At 42.3% G+C, this 15,636-nt stretch overlaps 1 protein-coding gene across 1 annotated transcript in view; it reads left to right on the top strand.

Moving 5' to 3' along the window:
* Positions 1-15,636, top strand: part of LOC121598943 (protein O-mannosyl-transferase TMTC2-like) — a 127,887-nt gene that overhangs the window by 89,597 nt on the left and 22,654 nt on the right. Inside the window, exons 3-4 of the mRNA XM_041926323.1 lie at positions 6,064-6,265; positions 14,832-14,908. Coding sequence (XP_041782257.1) covers positions 6,064-6,265; positions 14,832-14,908 — 279 coding nt within the window. The remainder of the gene's footprint in view (positions 1-6,063; positions 6,266-14,831; positions 14,909-15,636) is intronic.

Below are 15,636 nucleotides of genomic sequence, written 5' to 3'. Positions count from 1 at the left end.
GTATGTTTTGTTAAGTTTTAGACGATATTAACCCAACTCGAAAATCAGTCAACAACTCGCTCAACATTCACACATTCGTTATTCGTTTGAAAGTACAAGTGTCCCACTTCAGCTAAACAGTAAAAAAATATGGAATAAACAAGATGATCTATGTTAACTTTGCTCTTACCATTCTTCACCATACTTCCAAGTGAGATCCATATAGGTAGCCCAATTGGAAATCTGCATTAGGTTTTAGAATTACGATTTAAACAACTCCTTGTTGTTTTAAAAGCAGCTACTCATAAGCATGCCTTGTTTATTTAAAATTAAAACTATCATTTACAGATCCTAAACAAACTTTTCAATTAGTATTTGATGGTTCCACTTCCGCACAATCATCACCACTTGCAATCGAACCCGGTTGCAAACCTTTCCGCTACCACTGCAATGGTTTCCCTTTGCACGCTGAGAAAACGCTTCCCTGTATGCATAATAATTAATTCATCAATTTTCAAACACTTTGCTCCGTTCGGTACAATGGAACATGGCACACTGCCCGCACTTTACAACTCCTTCGCTTGCCATACTTCGCCGCAGCTTATCGTTACAGCACGCATAATGAAATATAATCAACCAGTAATTTAGCACAGAGCGCGTGCATAATAGTGGTTGCGGTTTTCTTCCAAACAAGCTACCACCGTCACTACTGGCCTCGGTAGCATTCACACGGGGCATTGAAATAATCCACTCTGTCGATATGGCCTGGCCAACAAGAGCATCCACGAGCATCATCGACGTAGTACAGTCAGTTGTTACTAAACTTCGGTAGCAAGCATTTCGAAAATTCGGCCCCCTTCGCTGTACTGTTCAAGAGGACGAGATCGCACACACATACACACTCGAGTGGCTCTGATTGACTTTGATTTTGGGATGGGCAGGAAAGAGGAAAGATGGTTGAGCTGGAATCGAGATGGAATTATTAAGAGCAAGTTTCCCGAGAGCGCACGAGCCAGCCCTTGTCTTTCCCTGCATGCGTACATGTAGCGTGCGTGTGTGTGTGTGTGTGATACCGCGTGGAATTTAATTAATATTGAAGCTTATGAGTAAGTGGCATTGCAGCCGTTGAGCCTGTGCAAAGTCAAAGTCGAAGTTGTTGGGACGAACTGCGAGAATGCATATAACGAAGAGCGCGGCTGTAAGGGAAACTTTGGCTTTGCACAACACACGAAGAGTTCTGTAGCGAGTAAGGAAAGGAAAGTTTGGTGTGTGTTTTACTCGGGCACACACACACACATACATAAGTTGTTGGTTGGTTCGAGAACGGAATCGTGTAACGTGTAATGTTTAATAACAATTTCGTGCACACATCACAAAAAGGGGAGAATGCAAAATTGAAATGGAATTTGTAGGATGGATTTTAAATGTGATTTAATGCATAATCAGTTTTGAGAATCAAACACATTTTATCATATAAATTAATAATTTAAAAAAAGGAACCAAATGGATTTACAAAATAATATATATCCAATTGTTTCTTTATTTGTTTTGGAAGATTTACATTTTTTAGGTTTTCTAATGATTTTGATTCAATGTAATACAATAGTTAAACGTGCAGTTTGAAAACAGAATTGCTATTGTTTCTAAATTATATCAAACAAAAAAAATTAAATTCTGATCGATTGAACTGTAAAAAAAATATCATGAAAAGAAAAAACCTGTCTGACAAAACTGTCCATCGCAGCAACAAACAACAAACACATTTAAAATAACATAGCAAAGCTACTGCCCATCATTAAACTTCCACTGAAGGGCGAGCTTTTGCGTGGAAGTGAAGCGCAACAATTTATGGTTAATTATTGAAATGGATTCAATCACGATGGAGCACGATGGTGATGGCAACCGCCCAGCCATTCATACATCCATCCTTACACAATCCTTCACGCGGGAAGGGTCGTATATTGCAGCAGCAAAGCCGTCGCTCGTTTCACAATTAGGACTCGGTCCGAGATGTGTCTGACAGTCTCGGGCAGGTCATTCCATGATGTTGGCGCCAATCAACACACACACACACACACACATATCGTATCCCGGACGAATCTTGATCTACGAGACGTGCGGACTCGCCTCACAAACACACATACAAATACACACAGACCATCAATCAGCCCGGGGAAAACCGACGGTCTCGGGAATGCAGTGATTTAGATTGTCAAACCGGTCCGACCGGTCAGACGGTAACGTACCCCGAGGGTAGGGAAGAATGTCTGCTGATGGAGAGGCAGTGGGGGGAACCAGCTTCCCACAAAACCGGAAGGAAATTCATAACGTGTAAACATAAATCTAGATAGCAATTAAGTTGGCAATAAAATCAAAACGATAACGGGAAGCGGCCTCCAGCGAGCTCGCTTTCTCTGTTATACTGTGAGAGAGTGTGTGAGAGAGAGTGTGTGTGTGTGTGTGTGTCAAAAACCCCGTCGAGCAATGGCCAACGGTCTGGGGGTATTGAATCGATCTGCGTGCGTACGGATGAATAAATAAAGACTTTTCATGCTTCACCGGCGTGCGCGCCCGGGCAAGGGAAGCAGGAAATAGGGAAAACTGTGTAAAGAGTAGTGTACAGAGGCAAGATGCAAAGGGGCGAGAGAAAGGAAGCTCTCAACCGGACGCACACGCTGCCGTGCTGACTGTGGCCCCGTTGCTAAATACCGCTTATGTGCAGCGAAGCACGGGTTGAAGCCGGGCAAAACGCCGGAAACCGAACCCCTTCATGTGCCATAAATTGTGTGCCCGGTTTGGTCGCACCAAGACCCACCCACCCACCCACGCGAACCCGGAATCGGTAAGCCATTTGCGGTCATGTAGACTAAATCGGTTAATGTTTCAGCTTTACGGCTGCCACGGCCAAACAATGCCACAAACTCGTACACACCGGGGTCGATACCGATCGAGGCGCATGAAGGCGGCGATAAAGGGAGAAACCATTTAGTGGCAGCACATTTCCTTCGCCAGTAACTTTTCCCACCACCCACCACGGGTGGGCGGGTGGGTATGGTGAGAACAACATCCGTTTTCCACAGTTCGATTTATATGTGTGTGTGCATGTGTGGTTTGTACCTGTCGGTATATGTGTGTTCATGCACATTTCCCAAGAACCAGAAGGTTGCAGTTTGCAATTGTTATTGTTACGCGCGACCGTCCTCACCGCGGTGGCACTCCAGGGCGTGCCGGCGAACGCTTTAACGCATTGCTCCTCATCGAAGCCTCCCCATCTCAACCCCTTTATTGTTTACCCAAGGCTCTCCCAGTGCGCTGTGCTATTTGACTTGTGTCATAACTCTCGGCCAAAGCGGTCGTGGTTGTGATCGCTTGTTTGGCTTATTTATTGAACTCTAGTGCAATGTTCCGCGCAAGACGCTAGCTCGTGGTGTGTTGGACGGAGCAGATTGATCGGTGCTATTGGTTTGGTGAGCGCTGGCTAGCTATTAATTACCACCGATTGATTTCCTTCGCTCGATGCGTGTTCCAGTACATTTTGTCCAGTTCGAGTGGTATCGTATTGACGCACCTGGCTAGGGTCGTATGCATAGGGACTTTGGAAGCCGATGTGCTGATGATTGATTAGATATTGTGAATTATTACAACATCTATTGTTTTCCGGTATGAAACATACAGTCTTAGCTACGTGCTTGCAGCTTTATGCTTCAAATTTCCGACATGAAGACTGCTTCCAGTAACCTGTACCGAGAAATTCAAATGCATGGTGTAAGATCATGTGTTAGCTAGAGGTATATGGTTTGTGGAAGGTATGTTCACCTGTGGAGGAGATGGTACGGTTACAATAGTTCCTTTGTCTCACTCGACGCCCTGAAGTGTATTACTGATATGTGTACATTGTGAATAAATTCCATAACTAACCCATGATAGAAAGTGTTGCATTTTACAGGAATCAATCCTTGACAAATATAATCAAATGTCCTGCTTTTTAATATCATCTCCAATTATGAAAGTTATTTAGAGGAAAAGAAAAAGCTGCTTTAAAACTCCGTAGACCAAACATCAAGTTTATTTACGAGAAATCGTCATACTCCAGCAGAAGGTAGAAGCTGCTGAAATATAACGGTCGGTAACAAATGTGGCCTCAAAGTCACCCATGTTTGGTCCCCTTCACAAGATCTTGGAATAGATAATGGATAACTTAAGCGTCATACTTCAAGAACAACCTTTTTTCTCTCTTGAGACGATGAATGTTTGACAAAAACATTCGAGACATTAATTTACACATTCTGCTGAAAAATGCCGGCTGAAACAAAATTTTGTCAGCGTCACGAGCTCTACTGTGATGATCAGAGGTGAGACGCAAACAGTTGGTCGACAGTACAGAAATGTCGTGACCAAGTGAGTGGCCAATAGTTGGGTGCTATGTCACCAAGATTATAATTGATCCATCAAATTATATTATTTTATTATTATTATTTATTTAATAATACGTTGGCCTCTAGGGTTTTACAAATGTGTTCTTATAATCTAGGGAAACATATGGGATAAGGAGTCACGAAAACGGGAGCGGAATTGGGAAACTGAGACGTTGAAGTCGAATAAGAGATACGAGTCGTTGAATGCAGAAAGAGCGCGCAAGAAAGGGTCATTCTGGCCATGTCGAGTTTGGTGAGAAGGAATAAGGAGTGGGGGTCGGTCACGAAGACGACATGAGGGGGCATAGATATAATGTTTAAGTCTCACCTCAGATCATCTCAGTTGTGTACGTGAGCTGATTTGAGCTTCGTTTCAGTCATGAGTGTTGGTGACTGAAACATTGACATATGGAAACACTGTTAAAAACCACAAAAATCTTGATTTTGCTTGTGCCGGCAGCTCGCTTAGCTTGTCAGTCAGAGTATCGCGATGGACACAAGCACTCGTATTCCGTGTTTGACATGTCATGGCGCACTTTTATTGAGTATCAGCAATGAGCGTCAAGTTATCACGGATATGTTCATTGGTTTCATTGGTGAACATCTCGCGATTCTCATGCCATTTCGCAGCACTGCGGCCTTTACAGGCTACCGAGACCTATTTAGTACCACACAGTGGGATGGTCAGACTTGGCTACTCATATAGAGGAGGCCTATATGAGGCTTGAACGCACGACGGTCATGTTGTTACATCGTGCATGCTTTCGATTGCACCACGGCCCCTGGAATGGATTCCAGACATTAAAAGCACAGCACAGCCAAAACTGGCAGCCGAGAAGCAATAATTGGGGAATATAGTCGACAGCTCATGCCTAATACGACTTTTTCACGCCTTAATAACAAATCAGGATATATTTTGACATCTTTTTGTTGAATAGGACGTTGTCAACACAATTTCCTTAAATATTCTTTCCGATCTGTGAAAGATGAATAAACAGACGACAATAAAGGTCGTATTTTCTTTTAATGGAAACCTTAATCATTGCAAGATAAGGAAAGGTAAAATATCATGGCTGAAAGCATTGAATACAATCGTAGATGGTTGCTGTAGTAATTTACAGTGGGGTTGAAGTAACGGGTACATGATGTGTTGCCGTCCCTAGAATTCTGAATGAGCACGTTATGTTCTCGCTATAAACGGATTCAATGATACCAGCCAATATGTTCGGAGTAAATTTCGGGACATCTAGAAACAAAGTGAAACACAAACTTTAATGCTAAGGGGTTCATAAATGGAAACGACAGTAAAAGACAGATAAAAATAATTTATTCACGAAGGTGACAATTACAGACAATTACAGGTTTTCTGTAACATTTGAGAGCTGCAAATTTAAAGTAATATGGTATTTGCATAAAAAAATTGTAATTTTTCCTTAATAAAGTATTTTTTGAGCGCATCCAAGAACAGAAGATTGTTTCATACTAATTACTAAAACTCGATCGCAAATATAATACCTTAAAGCCTGAATGAATTTATCTCATTTAAAAATGCTATAAATCCCCCTGTGTTGTCCTACATCATCATTGTTTTACGTTTCCACCGACCGCACGTGTTAATGTTGCTATATGACCTTTTTTTCTCTTTCTACTTTCCCCACCCCACCACTAGCCTCAACTATCTGACCTTCGGTCTGCGCTCCGTCTGGTTTCATGCGACAAACGTGGCACTGCATGCCGCCGCCACCGTGCTGTTCACGCGCGTCTGCCTCACGATCGCGGGCCTGCGGCAAAACTTTGCCATACTGGCCGGCGTCCTCTTTGCTGTCCATCCGATCCACACCGAAGCGGTAAGTACGAAAAGCTCATCATTGGCACATGGCAAACCTTTGTTTTTCCGACTCTCTTCAATTTCTTTGCTTCCCTTCTTCTCGTTTTCGTTCGTTTGCTCTTTTGCGCTACCAGGAAAGAAAAAAAAAAAAACAACCGCAAAGTGTACAAGCCGACCCGGAAGTGCAAAAACGAACGAAACTTCCGGGAGCGACTGATATTCGTGCACGTTTCGTGCCGGTTTGCTCTGCAGCCAAACCGCTAACCCGATCTGTTCGGGTGCACTGGTCAAGCAGAAGGACATGTGGACGACATATCCCAAGCCTTTCGTTCTCGTTAGTTTAACCCACGACTAGCCCGGCTCGTGTCGGATGTAGTACGAATGGGATTTTGTGCGCGTCCCAAGAAGTGGGCTTGGGTGGGAGAAGAGTTCATTTTCACCAACGCACAAGACCAACTGACATGACTCTCGACCGGAGAGCGCTCGGGAAAAGCGATCCGCAATGGGAAATTGAATCAACAGAATGCGAATGCAAATTGAACCTCGCGACGAATGGAACGGACAACGGCAAAATGGCGGAAAAAACGTGCCCCACCGACCGCAAGGGGGGAGGAAAAAACAAGAAACAACTGAAATAACATCCCAACTGATTCATATTTGTGTGCCGCTGTGTGTGTCTGTGTTTGATCATGTGTCGTGCGACAAGAACAGACCATAAGCGTCAACGGGGTTGAAATAAGCTGCAAGAAAAATATTAAACAAAAAAAACCACTCACACCCATACACACACAACATCGGTACAAATGGATAAAAGAACAAGAGTCCAAATCCTTCCCCACGTGGTCACTCTCCCCTCTTCCACCTCCTGCCCCACAGAGTGCGGTAAAATAAAGTTTCACCGTCTCCACCGTGGCAATCCACCGGAGAGGCGAAAATATTTTGCACCAGCGTCGCGAAAGCAAATGAAATATTTCACATCATGGTCCACCCCGGCGTGGTGCGGTGGGGACAAATCCTTTTGCACCGTGCCGGAGTGGGAATGAGAATTTGTTTTTACTGGTTTCACCCAGTCCCCCGCCGAACCATGTTTTGTTTTGTTTTGCTGGGCGAATGAAAAATTGTCGCTCGCAGCTGTCCATTGCTGTCCGAACAAGCGAGCGGTTGGGGGGTTTGTCGCTTGTTCTCAGAATGTTGATACCGCCCTTCTCGTCTTTTCCGGTTCAACTCACCAGGCAATGGTTTGACACCGTCAAACACAGACCCAGACACACAGACGAAGCGACATTTGCAAACGAACAGGTTCGATACAAGCCGTAGGTCTGTACCGGGAATTGGACACGGTCCGTTTTGTGCTGGACGGTGCTAATCAACGAAAGCGCTCCAACCGACGGTCCCACGCCCAAAGCAGGAAGGCAAGGTCGGGTTTTGCTTCGTTAGCAACGTTTGCCTTGTTAGCTCGGTTCCGGTTGGGAAGAATTTTGTTTCGCAGTCGGCATTTTTGACGGTTTCGGGAAATAGTTTTCCCTGCTGTGGTTAGATGGATGTTGTAGTTCTACCGTAAGGCTTTTTTTCATTTTGAAGGTGCGACGGAACTGCGAGACGGAAAAAGAAGCGAAAAAGGTTAATTTGCAAGACTGATATGGCGAACAATATTGTCGTGCAATTATAATTTATATTTCAAAACAAACGAGAAAACGGTAGCGCTCTCAAGTGCGTTCCGGAAATTCTAGTCCGTTTTGCAAGCTTCAGCTAACTTAACAGTTGGTGTGAATTGGTCTGACTTTTTTTTTCAGACAAGATACATAACTACGCAAAAAAAAAACTATTTATGTGCTAGCTATCAATAGAAAGTCCACAATTTTATGTTTCTAAAATTGTGAGTTTAGTTGGAACTTTAATTAGCTTAATTTGAGATCAATCATTGCATTCCGTGTTTGTTTGTGTGGTTCCAAATATATTTGGATATCACGAGACTTTTTGATTGATTTCATTGATTGACTTCATTGATTAATTGTAATGGAAATGTAATGCATTCGATCGCCTCATCTCTTTACATTTTACCAACAAAAATCTTCAATAGACATGAACAAATAAGGAAGCCATCATTTCAAAGGTGTCCAGTTAACACAATTCTAGTAGTAAACTTAGACGTTTGGATATTTCTGTTATTCATTAAGGATAGAAAAGAAGAATAATAAGGTAAAGAGTGTTTTTTAATAAAAAAAAACATTGAACTGATTTCAATTCGCAAGACCTTGAGATTAGTAGATAAGAGAGGCTGCCACATTACAGAGCTTTAAACTATCTTTGAACTTTTAAGTTTTTAAACTAGCTTCTAGGAGACAGCGCATTCACGAATTAAAATTTATCGTAAATACTAATAATTCGATAGCACATAGCCAATATAGCAGAAAATAACACGAAGGAAACAACAAACGAGAACTACAAGATGACGTAATTGACAAGATTTCAGGATTAAAATGATATGCATGTGTTAAACATAATGGATCGTTAATATGATAGTCGCAATAAGTGAAAAAGTAACTTTCCATGGGCCGATTGAGTGATGTACGAATTATTGGTGTTAAAACGGGTCTTTTTGAAGATCAGCTCAATTCCGGATCATTCATAAAGGTGTTAATTGAGCGTAGTTTTTATTAATTCAATTTGATTGATGTCCAATAGGACGATACCATAATCATGATGAAACTGTTCAAAAATATATACGAAACGGTGAATAAATCGTGCAAGAAACCCAAAACATTACAGAATCACGAGTAGTCATGTTTCATGTAATCATCATTTAATCATGCAATCATGTTAATCACGCGAAGAGATGTTAATAAAATACATGGGATGTCGAATTCAAAGCATGAGTCTGAACCGATGCGGTGTGACCAGGCTTTCTCGTTTTGGTATAAAGAAGATATGTCTGATCTGCTATCTGAAGAGAGAAGAATGGTGATCCGAAAATGATACCCACTCCCTTGCTCATTTAGCGCATTCGACCAATCGCTTTTGCTTTTCTCAGGGAAGCGATGGTGGTACGGATCTTTTAAAAACTGATGCATGTTTCATTCGCTCAATTTACTTATCCGGATCATTTGAACGATTTCTGATCTGATCCTTCACCAGCAGTACGAATCATTTTCCTAGCATCGGCAAAAAAAAGATTTACGAACCATTTCGCGTTTCAAATGCACGATTCTATTATGAATTAGAAAATGGAAAATTTGTGAACACGCGCGCAATAATACATGTTTTAACTGTTTTGAAATCACGAAAAACACTTAGCCAAAGGTTCTCCAAGGCGTAAATATTACAAAATTAAGCTCCAAAACCATTATGTACAGATTTTTTTATACCTCAAAAGATTATAAGTAAAAATTCGAGCCATTCAGCCTACAGTGAGTGGCAAAAATGGCACGAAAAAGATTCGCCGAACTCTGCTCGATTTTCCGTTGCCATGATCTTCCGTGATTTTGACAGGAGTTATCAAGCAGAAATCGTTACATGGAAACGAGGCCATAGATTTCTTCATTGAAATGAAATTGATTCATCGAATCAGTTGGATGGAGCTTCTTAAATATCTTCCATGGCGTGAAGCAGTCTTTTGAGTATGTGCAGTGTTCATATTCTCGTGTCATAGTTTTGGTTGATTATACTGTAAAATTAAAAAAATATATTTTCGATTTCGAGGTACTTATAGATAAGAACCTATACCTATGTACTTATACGTTTATAAATGTACTGCAAACATATTTAAGTGTGATTTATCCGTGACATGAATTCAGGTTCCATTATTCATCCATTTTCTATTTCTAGTCGACAAGCTGAATGTCAGCTCATCTCTGGAACAATCATCATCCGGGTTTGATCCGTTTCACAATCACGTTCCACCATATTAGATTTCAGCAATTTTGTAGAAACAAAAATGTATTTTAAAATCATTTTGGTTTATTTATTCCTGTTTGAAATAGTTTTTCGTACTTGAAACAATCGTTTCAAACAGTTTTTTAACCTTTCTGGACACAATATTTACGTTTCAGCTAAGAATTTTCAATCAATAATGAGCTAACTTAATCGGACCTGCCACGAATCTTAGGCATTAATTTGGCGCATTGTGCTTGCTTTCAGCCGCCAACTGTCCAACTCCATATTTAAAAGCTGATTAGTATCGTAAAACCGCCATGTCAAAAAGCTGCAATCTAGTAAAAAAAACTTGCACTCCAGACAAATTGAAAAACTGATTATTTTCTAAGCTCTTAAATTGGTGCTCTTCTAAAAACAGACAGATCATCTCACATTGCTTCCAATGGTAATCCCTCCGATCTCATTTGCATCAGCCAAACTTCCTTCGAAAGTAAAACAAAACAGCTATCAAAACATGCTAGATTTATCGGCATTCATTTCAGCGGGTAGAGCCAAAAGCCCTCGGCACGATAGTTTATGCAGTATCTATCGAAAGGGAATGCATATTCTAGCAGTCTCTCGCTCTCAAATGGAAACCCTAATTGAACTTTCAACGAGACAAACTACTTTGCATATCTGCACTAAAGAGAGGGACAAACATAAAGAAAAAAAAGAAAGAAACTAACAAGCACACTCCAATTGCCCTTGCTTGCTCGGCAGCACTTGAACCTTGCCGGCACTAACCTTCACTCCATCCCCCAAAATCTCTCTCTCTCTCTCTCTCTCTCTCGTTCTGTCTCTATTTCCGTTCGCTCGAAAGCCAATAAATAATCGAAACTTTTTCCATCTATTTGATCCGCTTTGCTGGATTGAACGAGTCGGGCCGGACGGATCGATCCCTGGTGGGATGCTTGTCGCTTCCCAGTGGAACTCCATCGAAAGATTGGGACCAGATTTAGATCGATTTCCGTCAGGAGTAACACGCAACACGGCAGCTTGACGGGCACCGGGTGTACTCGCTCTCTTAAAACTAGCTTATCAGGCAACATCCCACGCCCCAGACCGTGTTCCTACCCCGTACCCGTTCGGAAAAGTGCACACAAGTGAACGCTGCGACACGATGCCATCCCTTTTGCCATGATGTCGAAGTAAATCAAGCGCACACTTTTCCTCACACCGACCGTCGGGAGCCGGTTTTGGGAAGGTAGAAGAAAATCGATCGAGCGCCTTAAAACTATCCCAACCTATTCAGGGCTCTTTGACACTTACCACACGCTGTTAGACGTCCTTGTCCCATTGCCGTTCGTCGTGCATCAGCCGTCAAAGATGGTGTGCGATTAGCTCTGCAGCCGTCGCTCTCGATCGATCCAACCAGACAAGATACAAGAGAGTGAGTGTGTGTCTTTCTCTTTCTCCCTCTCCCTCTAGAACTTTCGTCTATCTGCCTGTCACTGGTGTACTATGGCACCGATGTCTCCAAGCCATTGGGAATTTGGCTCTGGCTCTGGTTAATAGCTGCAAACAGAGCGTGACCGACCCCGTGGAAGGGCTCTTCGGGCTGCCCCACGCTCCCAAAATCGATCGAGCTTAAATTGACAAGTTAAATACCACGGCACGTTTCTTCGCCGCCCGTGGGAGGTGTTTGAAGGCAACGATATCAGGAAGGAATTTGTTTCCCTTCATGTCCCAGGGCTTTAGCCGTCCGCTGTAACGCCGATGTCGGTGTCTTCCGGTGTCCATGAGCTCCTTGCCCGGTGCAAGGGTCGTGGTGCCAACGGGTACAAAAAGTCAATGAGGAACGATTACGATGGTGTGATGATCGTTGGTCGTAGAGGGCGTCACTGTGGTAAGGAAGAAATCGAATGGTTTTTGCTCAACGCCCGCTGGAACTTATCATTCTAAGCATTTGTTGAGGACACTTTATGAAAGGTACATCTTTAAACAAACCGTTTGCAATTTAACCTCCGTACCGGGCGCTTTTTTGTTGTTTCTGCGGTCAACCACTTCCGAGACACCTGAGGCAATCGAATCAATATTTTATCAACCACCACCATTCTTTCCAATAATTCCTTGCAGAAGTGCCCGATTCAGTCCAGGCTCTATTTACAGCGTCGTTTCGTTTTTTTGTACGACCCGCGTGAATCGGCAATTAGTCGGTCAATCGTTGTCATTAGTGATAAAGCCCAACCGAGAGAGTGAGGGAGCGAGGGCCCTCCTATTGGGATGGATATCATTTTAGATCGATTTTCTCGCGCGATTTTGCTCCTATTGAGCCGTTGCTGTAGATTTAAAAATATGGTTCACGTCTGCTACCGACACGGTATAGTTTTCGGTGAACGCCGGAGCCGCCACTGATCAAAGGCGAATGTAGGCCAAACGTGGCCTGACGTCTCAAGAAAACTTTTTCCCGCAGCGCAGGAGCGTGCCTATTGAAGCGTGTTCGAGGTTTGGGGCATGCAAAACAGCATAACATGGACAGCGCTGGGAATCACCCGGCGAACATCAAAGGTAGCGCGAAGTTGCCTAGGCTTTTTTTTTGAATTAAAAAAAAAAAACTGCCAATCAAACGTTATGTTTCCGATTCGATGATTGACGGCGTGATTTCGGAAGGTTGTGGAGCTTGCTGGGAATAAATTCAAGGTTTGCTGTTTCTGTGTGTGTGTGTGTTTGAGTTTTCGACGCTTTTCCGCGGTATTGAATTGAGCGTGAAGTTTTTCGTCGATCGTTCCTTGAAATGGGACGGGGAGCCTTTTGATTGATAACTTGCTTAATGGGAATTTGCGTGAGGCACAGGTATAAATTATTTTAATTGCTTGATACACTTTTGGCTTGCCGCATTTTATAAGAATTTTCGTGGAACGAATCTCTTTCGAGCAAATAATGAGTGTGACAGAATTGGAATCATCGCTGTTTCAGTGCTGGTTTATTGAAAGGCATTTATCCGTTCCATTTATTTATAATTCGGAAGGGTTAAGCTGGGGAAAGATAGCAGCAATTTTGGTTCATAATTATGAAATTTCCTTGATTCTGTTTGATATTCTTTTATGTAGTTCCCTATCTTCGGATGTTACGTTCATATCACATTACATTGCTACGAATTTTATGTGCACATATTGATTGCACTCGCTTCACATTTTAAACGCTGTGATTGATCAATCAGTAATTAAACCATCACATGCTTGTCCAAACTTGATAATAGTGGCAACATGATCCCGCCTTTTGAAATATCTGTTTATTTAAGAGCAAAGGTTTTACTCTTGTATTTTTCATATTCCACTAATAAGTTTAAATAAATTTTTAATTTGTAACAATAATTTATTTAACCAGTTTAAAAAATAAAAAAATAAAAATATTTAAATCGGCATCCACTAAGTTTGAAAGAATTGGAATAACTATACTATTCACTGCTTCATTTGAATATTTGAAGCCCCAAATCATCCATTTGCTGCAGTGTAACAAAGCAGAAGCTGTTGAACAAGATAGCTTTATAAGAGCGGTCGCAACTTTTCAGGTGATCGGATAAATATTTATTTATTTATTTATTTATTTATTTATTTATTACCATTGTGTTTTGTTCATTTCGTCAAGCTACCAGAAAGCCTGTTTTAGAAACGTTTCTCTCGTCTCGTCAAATAGTGACGTTCAAATTTGGTTATAACAATAGAACATGTGACCATCTGGTCTACAAACCCTTTGATTCAAAATTCCACTACCTTTTCTCTTTAAGTCCCTTGAGATAAACACCACCTTGACTAATTTTCGAGCAGTTACTCGATTCTAATAAAAGCTTCGAAACTGAAATAATTTTGTCTGAAAATCACAGGCAAGTTTTGTGTGTGGTTTTGGATCGGTATCGACATAATTCTGTAAATCCATTCAAAAAAAAGCTGGCTGGTATCGTGAAAGGGTCCTGTATACGATTATATAAAACCATTTTAAAAACGAATGATACTTTAACATATCTTAAGGCTTTCGATAGATGATATTGTTAAGAAGAAATTTGTGTAAATTTTCACTCATTTAATAAAAGCTTTGCTATCTCTACAGTACCCGCAGTTGAAGTTTCTGACAGAAAAACACAAATTAAATTATACATTTCAGTATTTAACTGGGATTACAATACATCGAACTAAAAACTTTGAACACAATTCAACTTCTATTGCTTCCATCACCATCGACCTATCAAAAGGTTACAGCGCACAGCATTCAATAGTGTTTTTGAGGGATGTTTTTTGTTTCTGTTGCTCATACTCTTCTTTCTGCAATTAAATTCTTCGCTTTCTTTCTCTTTCTATTAAATCACTTCCCCATTGACCGTTCCAACCTAAACGGCGCCGGTACGTTAGCCATTTTGGCTTCATGACGCAATCATGGCGGTATTTTTAACATCGCCGGCTCACTTTTGCTAGCTTCCTTAGCATTCGCTCTTTATGTTGTTGTTATTTTTTTAAACTTCCCCACTGGCTTCTAAAATTCCTTGCGCCGCCTTTGGCATGCTGAAACAACCCATTCCATTTATGACCAGTGCCAGTACCGCCAGTTGTCCAACGCGCCGAAAAGACCCCGGGTGCTCAGCTTCGCACCAGGCTCGGGGCAATCTCAAATTTTATGTCTTAACATTTTAAGCCCTCCCACAGCATAGCTTCCTAACTAACTTGAACTTCTTCTTTTTCTTTTGCACGCATTTTTTTCTGCAGGTGACGGGCAATCGGGTGGGACGTGCCGATGTGTTTGCGTGTATATTCTTCCTAATTTCGCTGCTAGTCTACCACGGGTAAGTATGGCGCTTCCAGTTATGGTGCCCCCCGGTTCCCCAACGCTTAGCTTCCCGACATTATGCAGTGTGCGTACGGCGGGCTTTAACTACAAAAACAGAGATGGAAAAAAGCACAAATCCACTCATGAAAAGCCGCTCGCCAGCAAGCGCTTACGATTTACGCCCTAGCACATCCGCACCACCGCTCAGCAGGAACGGCAACTCAAAACGTTTCAATTTACGAAACGATTCTCGAAGGATAGTTCCCTCATCTTGAGTGAAAGTTTGGTTGTTGTCTTGCTCTTGTGCAGCCGCTGCCCGGGAAAACTATCCCGAACCAACCGGCCCCCTTGGGAAAGTACAGGCATGAATCCCACACGTCAAAAAGAGGTCAAGCATGCATCTGTATTCTAGCCGAGCAGCGGCGGCTGTCCGTGATCTCTCCCCGGACGGTCGTCCATGGCAAAAAGTTGCTCCATTCCGCGCGCACATGGTCCGACGGTACGGAGCTTCCTCAATGCCTGGATGGATTAACCACACAACACATCCACGTGTCAGTTTGGCAAAAGTGATAGAGCGATCGTTGGCAAGAAACGGGCTTGTACGTACCGCCCACGATGAAGAGATAAAGATGTGTTATTTGACCACCGGCGGGAACTCCTTTTTTTGGCAAGGGGCATAAAAGGTGTTAAAAGTTTGGCTCGGTGCGTTTTCACTAGCTCGCTTATTCTCATTTCTTGTTGGAG

Source organism: Anopheles merus, chromosome 3L, assembly GCF_017562075.2.
Source record: "Anopheles merus strain MAF chromosome 3L, AmerM5.1, whole genome shotgun sequence".
Lineage (NCBI taxonomy): Eukaryota > Metazoa > Arthropoda > Insecta > Diptera > Culicidae > Anopheles > Anopheles merus.
This window is presented reverse-complemented; position numbering and strand designations above follow the sequence as displayed.